We start from the raw sequence: 8,643 nt of genomic DNA, 5'->3' as shown, positions 1-8,643 counted from the left end.
TACATACTTAAGTTGTTGGCCACTTAGTTTATGTTCATCCAAACACACGTCATCAAGAACTAATATAATTGTTTTTTAAAAATATATATTTTATTACGTTAACAAGTTACGACTAAAGCTAAGTGATCGCTCTAGACGACTGTGACATTATTATAGAAATCACAATACATTTTTAAATAATATTTTAAAGTTATTTTTTCTGAGTAATTTTCTTTTGCACAATTTTCTAAAATTTACCCAGTTTTGGAGCTTAATTTAACTTCTTTATTCATTTAAACTAAATACAAGTCGTAATTCATGGATTTTGTTTTTCAAAAGATAATCAACTAAGACTGTTTAACGTGTGAGTTGAAAACTTGAAAGTCCATTTTTATATGTCATCATAAAGACTTTGTTAAGTCAAACTAAACATCAAAATCGTACACTTTGAAGAAATCCTGAGGTTGAGCTTTTTTAAACAATTTGAAGTGAGACTTTTCTATAAATACAATCCAAAACCAAGTGGCCTTCCCAATTTCCAATATTGTTGTTCAGTTACATTTCAGGCATGGAAACTCGAGCTCCTACTGATGAAGATTATGCCAGGAACAACAGTGTAAGTTTTCCTGGCCATTTTGCTTGCAGTTTTAACTCATTTTTTTAAAATGAAAAATCTTTCTAAACTCATTGGAGCATTGTCCTTTTCAGTTTGTTTCCATGTATGATCTTTTGTTCTTTACCACTTTAGCTTCTTTCACGTTATGAGTTTTCAGTTTCCATAAGACCACATGAAAGCTTAGGGAAACCCTTTAACAACTTTCAAGAAAATTAAGGGAGTAAATGAATGGAACTTGAAAGAATAAGGTTGTGTTAGTTTGTTTATTTTTATAGGTGTTTATGTTCGATTCGTGTTCTTTTAATTTTTAATATCATATTTGTGTTCGTTTATTTACTTTTAAAGGTGTTTGTATGTTTATTGGCGTTCGCGAACATATTTGTTTATCGTTTGCGAATATATTTGTTTAATGTTCACGAATTTTTTTTTTACGTTCGTTTATATGTTCCTTAAGTTTTCTAAACATGTTCATTTGTAAGCTAAAATATAGTAAATTTACGCCATTAGTGCTTAAACTCCTTATGTTTCATAGTTTAAACTCTAAATTTCACCATGTCTATAATTTAGTCCCTACATTCACCAAAATTTAAAATGTAAAAAATTAAAAAGTAAATGAGCTCCTAAACGAATCATAAAACGAGTCTTGTTCATGAATATAAATGAACGAGCTTATAAAGGAGTTTGTTTGTGAACATAAATGAACCGAACACACCTCAGTTCATGTTCATTCGTTTATTAAATGAATATAAAAATTTTGTTCATACTTATTTGTTTAGCTTAATAAACAAATGCTATACGAATGGTTCACAAACAATTCGCCGAACACTCTATTCATTTACACCTCTAACGAAAATATATTATAATTTATAAAACATGAAGATAGTTTTTGGCATGTCTGCAACTGTTTCATTATTATCAGAGAATTTTCTCAACTTTTTGAGCTTGAAATATTATTCTGGTGTTCAATGGTTTTTTTTATGAAACCCTTGATATGAATTGTTCATCAAAAGTCAGTTTTGTACAAATGATTTAGTTCATTTTTTGGTCTGATAGTACCTTCTTCTCACGGCACCTTTGTTATTTTCAACCTTTTGGTTATCTAAAGAGACCTTTCTGCATTACATGTTGAGTGAATGAAATGATGGGATTATTTGGAAAGTCTAAATATATGAATACTCATTACTATTTGAAGAAACGCATATTTTCTGCACAAATTGAGAGATTGTTTCCACTGTCAATCACAGATTGAAGAAAATTTATCAAGGCAGAAAGCGATTGATGAGTGGCTGCCAATCACTTCATCAAGAAATGCAAAATGGTGGTATTCGGCTTTCCACAATGTCACCGCAATGGTCGGAGCCGGCGTCCTCAGTCTCCCCTACGCATTATCGCAACTCGGATGGTACATTCTAGACACCCCATTCATTGCAGGCATTTATAGTCTTAACCATCTTTTCTTTGTTCTTCAGGGGACCTGGTGTGCCTGTCCTAGTCCTATCATGGATCATAACTCTCTATACTCTATGGCAAATGGTTGAGATGCACGAGATGGTCCCCGGAAAACGTTTCGACCGATACCACAAACTTGGTCAATATGCCTTTGGTGAAAAACTCGGTCTCTACATCGTGGTGCCACAACAACTTCTTGTTGAAGTTAGTGTCTGCATAGTTTACATGGTTACAGGAGGCCAATCATTGAAGAAATTCCATGACACTGTCTGCAGTACCTGCAAACAGATAAAACTAACCTATTTCATCATGATTTTCGCTTCCGTTCACTTCATGTTGTCTCACCTACCCAACTTCAACTCCATTTCCGGTGTCTCCCTAGCCGCAGCAGTCATGTCCCTAAGGTATTTTATACATATATTCATGTATAATTATTAATAGTTCATGTGAAAATGCATGATTTGATGATTTTTCCCCCCATACCAGTTACTCTACTATTGCTTGGGGAGCTTCAGTGGATAAGGGTGTTCAACCAGGTGTTGATTATGGCTACAAAGCTAAGACTGCAGCTGGTACAGTGTTCAATTTCTTCAGTGGTTTGGGTGAAGTAGCTTTTGCCTATGCTGGTCACAATGTAGTCTTGGAGATCCAAGCTACGATCCCATCAACACCCGAGAAGCCGTCAAAGGGACCGATGTGGAAAGGCGTTGTCATTGCCTATATCGTTGTCTCCTTGTGCTACTTCCCTGTTACCTTAATCGGCTACTGGATGTTTGGCAATGCTATCGAAGACAACATTCTCATCACATTGGAGAAACCAGCATGGCTTATTGCTATGGCTAACATGTTTGTTGTTATTCATGTTATTGGAAGCTACCAGGTTTGGATTAAATCAATTATCAGTCTTCTAGTTCAGATTCTATCATAAATTTTCACTGATTAGATTTGTGGATTTATGTAGATCTATGCAATGCCAGTGTTTGACATGATAGAAACCGTGCTCGTCAAGAAACTAAATTTCAGTCCCTCGACTACACTTCGATTCGTTGTTCGAAACTTTTTTGTTGGTGAGTGAACTTGAAGACACTCAAATTCGTCCACCCATATTACGCTATATATATATATTATCATATTATAATACATATAATTGTTTGTTTATTTATTTGGGTACAGGTCCAATAAAAGACAATTTACAAGCCATTTGCAGCAACTTGGGCCCAGTGCAGCAGCCCAGTCTCGACCCAGTAGACCAACGACCCACACCAAATCAGCTAGGGTTTTGAAACCCTAGCTTTTCATCCCATTCCAGCGCCGCTTTGGCGGGTCAACGCTGCAATTGTCCCCGAAGTCCCCACGCCTCCAACTTCCCGATTCCTCCGGCGCAAGGAAAGCACACGAAGCCAACCGCCAACAACAAGCAAGGCAACGTGTTAGTTTAGGACTTCAACAACCAAACCGAGTTTTACTCGGATTAAAACTCTAAAGTAGGCTTGTATAAATACATGTAACTAGAACACTCACAGGGGGATTTTTTTTACACACACTGTTGTACACACAAACACCGAAACAAAATACGCAAAAATAGCAGTGAACCGAATCGTCTTGTACTGATTTTGAAGTAAAATAAAAAAAGGTATCATTTTTGTTTTACCTGGTTGAAACTTCTGATTTTGCATGCATGATTTCTCTTTTCCTTGTTGACTCGAAACGCCGATGAACGAAGGGGTTATTTTTCCGAAACATTTTCGTTAGATCTACAACCCCTCGAGGCACGTTTTAAAAAAACAAGTGGGATTTTTGAAAACTACACGAGAAGAGCTCTCGGAAAAACCAATTTTTTTATGATCCGGCGCCGACCAACGGCGACCGGCGAGGCGGCATGTGGCCATTTCTGGCTTTTTACGGCGGCGTGTTCTTCATTTCTGAAGAACACGCATGGACAGATGAGGGGAAACGAGAGAAAGAGAGGAGAGCTCTCGGGCAAAGAAGGGAGAAATGAAGTTAAAAAACATTTTTTGGGCTTTATACGCAGCCCGTGCGGCGACCCGTGTGTCAACCCGACCCGGGAAGGATCCGCGTGTTTTCGTCTGAAATGGGGTAAACCACACTTTTTGACCCTTCTGTTTTAAAACTTCTATTTTGGTCCCCAAATCCGATTTTTTAATCCAATTTCCTTTTGATTTTGACCCTCAATCGGGATTTTCTTTTAATTTAGTCCTTTTCTGGATTTTTAATTTTAATTTTATTTTATTTTTTATATATATTTATATATATTTTTATAGTATTGTTAGTTTTTCTCATTTTTTTACATATATATGCTATTAGTATTTTTATTTATTTGTTATATATATATATATATATATATATATATATATATGCTTTTATCCATTTTTCCCTCGGTTTACTTCACTTTTATTTTTGTTATTTTTTATTATTTGATTCATTTCCCCCCCGTATTTTATTTATTTACCTTTGTTTCTCTATTTACCTTACTCTATTTTGTTCTTATTTTTCATCACAGTTTCATTATCTCAATGTTAATCATGTTGTTTGCCTTTCGCCTTTATGTTATATGGTGTTAGTTATTTATTCATTTTTTTCTTTATTTTACTTTCTTTATTTTTCGATTTATCTTCGTCACTTTTGTTTCCCTAATGCTTTTCCTTGATTCTTTAAGGGTACGTTTTCAAAAGCAGTTAAAGGTAAATAATTTGGATCATCATTTTACCTTTTAATTTAACTTTCAATTTTCGTAATTAAAGACAACTGGAAATTGCACAGTACCGAAAGGGCAATTCAAGGGTGCTAACCCTTCCTTGGTTGTAACCGACTCCCGAATCCGACACATCTTTGGTAAGACGCAGATCAGGTAAGAAATAAGGTATCCGATCAACCCATTTTTTTAAAAATAAATGGTCGGTGGCGACTCCTAACACAATTATTCAAGTCGAAGCCCGATTCCGGGGCCCAACCGAAAGACGGTTACGACAGAACTCTTTGACTTATTTCAAGTTACTTGAAAGAAAATAAAAGTCGTGATTAATACATATTCATCTCTTCTTTTGCAGCATTCACAATGTTCATTGCCATTACATTTCCTTTCTTCGACGGACTTCTCAGTTTTTTCGGAGGATTTGCTTTTGCACCTACATCGTACTATGTATGTCCCATTCTTTCTTCATGCAATCTTTTTTCTCGAATTTTGCAAAGTTTTAGGGCTAACTAGGGATATAAATGAATCGAGATTAAACAAAAAAGGTTATATTTGTGTTTGGTATTTTTAACGTTCACGAACATGTATGTTAAATGTTTACAAATATATTTGTTTAATGTTCAGCAACCAACACACTTTCCATCCTTTTACTCAAAATAAAGAAAAATAGTGAAATTATGCTACTATTCCTTAAACTTTTCAGATTTCATAGTGTTAACTCCAAAGTTTACCTATGTTCAATTTAGTCCTTACATTCACTTAAAATGTAAAAAATGAAAGAAAATGAGAACTGAATAAACAAGTTTATAAACTTATGATAAACAAGCTTGTTTATGAACATAAACAAACTGAACACACAAATTTTTATTTGTTCGTTTATTAATGAACACACAAAATTTGTTGATATCATTTTATTTAACTTAATAAATTAACAATATAAAATCGATTTACGAATAATTCATCAAACACTCTATTTATTTAAAATCATAGGGGTAGCATCCCATAGGATTTTCACTTTCCTTTTGTTGTTTAGCTCCCCTGCATAATATGGATTGCCGTCTATAAGCCAAGGAAATTCGGCCTATCATGGTGGGCTAACTGGGTAAGAAAACTTGGATTCAAAGTTCATTAATCCAAATTGTTTCACTGTTCTTATTGGGGCTTCATTTTTTTGCCTAGATCTATATTATATTTGGTGTTTGCTTGATGGTCTTATCGCCAATTGGAGGGCTGAGACAAATCATCATTGAGGCTAAAAGCTACGAATTTTACTCTTAAAGTTATTGTCTATCCACAGTAGGAAATGCCACAAATTGTAGAGTAGGAACAATAGAAGAAGAAGATGATAGTTTAACTGCTAAAGGCCGTTCAACAAGGTTAATTGAATATTGAATCAACCGGCGTTGGTTTCTCTGAGCTGTGGCTGTTGAGAGCAAACCAAAAGAGAATTGGCCACCATTGCTTCTACATTTAAAACTCTACTTGTATATGCATATAAAATATATTCTTTGTGTATGCATTTGTAGATGTTGAGGAAAATAAAGGTTGTCATTTATGGTTTGTTTCAGAAATTCGATGGGCTCACTAGTGTAAGATTTTATTTTTAAATTTTTATAACCAACTGATCTATTATTTGACTAATCTAGATTGAGTATTACAGAGACGATGGTAACCCTTCCTGTATCTGTCACTAAATACAAGTCAGAGATGTCATATGAATTTTATAAAACATTTCTCATCAAATATTAGTAAAATTTGGTTCCTTTAAAACCATTTATTTCAAAAATAATAAGCCTTAATCAATTTAATCGCGTACAACCAAAACCAATTTTTCTAACATTCAAATCTAATCAATTTTCAAGAAACAACCTAACAGTTTATAACTATATCATATAATAAACAAAGCTGCTTAAAAACTGCTTAAGCTAAAATTCATCTTAATGTCAGATTAAACTAGTTTTACCAAAATATAAATATGCAAATCTATAACTATTCCTTAAAATCAACATGTAAACAATTACAAACACATTTAAAACATAGTTATATCAAAATATCATTAACACACACATATATATACATGTCAACTAGAAAATCAAAACACATCGGTAAGATATCATTATTGATACTGACGATGTAGTCCTTGCTAACAGATGTCAAACTATTCCCTACTCCACTCGATTTCCTTAAAAAGAAATCATCAAATTATCCTAAGTTATGAATAGTGCCTTATATGCATATGAAAATACCCCTAAAAGCATAAAACTCTAAGAAATGATGTAATACTTATTGATTGCTTGTTAAACTTTAGAGAAATCCTAAAATATCCCCATATGGGTGAAATGACCAAAACAACCTTGGTCATAGTAAGTGATATGAAAAGTTTGAAATCACACAGAAAAAGGTGTTAAGACCCTGATAATTAGTTAAACACTCTATTCATAAGCCTTAAATATTATATGTAATTGTGAGTGGGGTGAACTACTATAATGCCCTTAGGGGTCTAAATTTACTAAATTACCCTTGTAGTCCTATGCGAATTAAATAACTTATGCTAGTAAGATTTTGAGTTACAAAGCGATTAAATAAGGATGCGAGATGTTTACGTTTATAACGAGAGCATGATAATGAAGACTCAGTAAGACCATTAGAAATAATTAATATTAAGGTTTTTGGCTAAGTAGTATCGACACTCTGTTCGTAGAGTATTGATAATGTTCTTCGAGTATTGATACCAAGGTCAAGATATTGGTACCATCTCTAAGTTTCAAATTTTAGTTGTAATGCCCCAAACTCAGGTCAGTTCGGGTCAACCCAAGATCTGCAAATCGAGCCCAATAGACCCAATAAACTAGTTTGGACCAGATTAAGTTGATAGTGGGCTTGAGTTAGTCCCAAGAGTTAGAGAAATGGTGATGATTTTATTATAAGATAAAAAGAAGAGTGATCAAAAGTGAAAATTACCCATTTCTTTAATTAAAGGATGAAAACCCCTTCATTTTATATGATTTTCACCTATACCATAACTTACCAAAACACTCTTCCATTTCTTATTGTTTTATATCTTTTTATTTTTCTCATGTTCAAGGAAAAGGTGGGAACTTTAAGAATTTCAACCTTAGTTTGAGTTAGACAAGGTAAGAACATTAATCTCCATCCTTCAAGCTTCATTTTAAGCCCTGTTCTCAAGTTTTAGGTATAGTTTCAAAAATGGGTTTTAGGGAGGTTTAAGGGAATTTAAGGATTCAAGCTTGTTTTTAGTAGATTTAAGTTTTATAGAGTGTTCTTAACTATAATCCAAGCCCTAGTTGAGTTAGTAATTCATTTCTAACCTTTTTTAGTGACTACAAAGCAAGGGGAAATAAATTATGACTCCTAGTTGATTTGAGAGAGTTTTTAGCAGCCAAGAAAGAAAGGTAACATATTCACAACTTTTTCATATCACTTGTGAATCATTTAGAGATGCATTTCAAGCTCAGAGTTGAGTTATGGAGCATTCATGGTAAACTTATGTTTTACGATTTTTAGCATGCTTAAAGCCTTATTTATGAGGTTTTTATACTCCATAAGACATTAATAAATATTGGGAACCTTTATATGATAAATTGAGTGAGTTAAGGGTTTAATTTGTGCCCAAATAAGGTATTTTTGAGGGTGAGTATCGATACTTGAAGAACAATACGGATACTATTCTTATGAGTGGCAAAAAGCAAAGTGATTTTGAATAGGGTATCAATACTCCTCCTATGAGTATCGATACCTAGAGTCTAGTTTTGAAATCAGGGAAAAGGGTATCGAGACTATTTTTCTAGAGGATAATTTTGGTATCGATACTCAAAGGAGTATCGATACCTAGGGTAGAGTATTGTTACTACTCTTTTTATTTTTA

At 33.6% G+C, this 8,643-nt stretch overlaps 1 protein-coding gene across 1 annotated transcript; it reads left to right on the top strand.

Moving 5' to 3' along the window:
* The first annotated feature begins 554 nt into the window (after positions 1-554).
* LOC120205378 (lysine histidine transporter 1-like) lies at positions 555-6,035 on the top strand. The gene is made up of 7 exons (XM_039205270.1): positions 555-595; positions 1,855-1,997; positions 2,065-2,448; positions 2,531-2,924; positions 3,006-3,111; positions 5,113-5,204; positions 5,937-6,035. Exons 2-7 carry the CDS (start codon positions 1,945-1,947, stop codon positions 6,033-6,035), a joined length of 1,128 nt encoding a protein of 375 aa, XP_039061201.1. The 5' UTR covers positions 555-595; positions 1,855-1,944.
* Positions 6,036-8,643: the final 2,608 nt, after the last annotated feature.

The sequence above is a fragment of the Hibiscus syriacus genome, unplaced genomic scaffold (genome assembly GCF_006381635.1).
Source record: "Hibiscus syriacus cultivar Baekdansim isolate YM2019G1 unplaced genomic scaffold, ASM638163v2 tig00000452_pilon, whole genome shotgun sequence".
In the NCBI taxonomy this organism is placed as follows: Eukaryota; Viridiplantae; Streptophyta; class Magnoliopsida; order Malvales; family Malvaceae; genus Hibiscus; species Hibiscus syriacus.
This window is presented reverse-complemented; position numbering and strand designations above follow the sequence as displayed.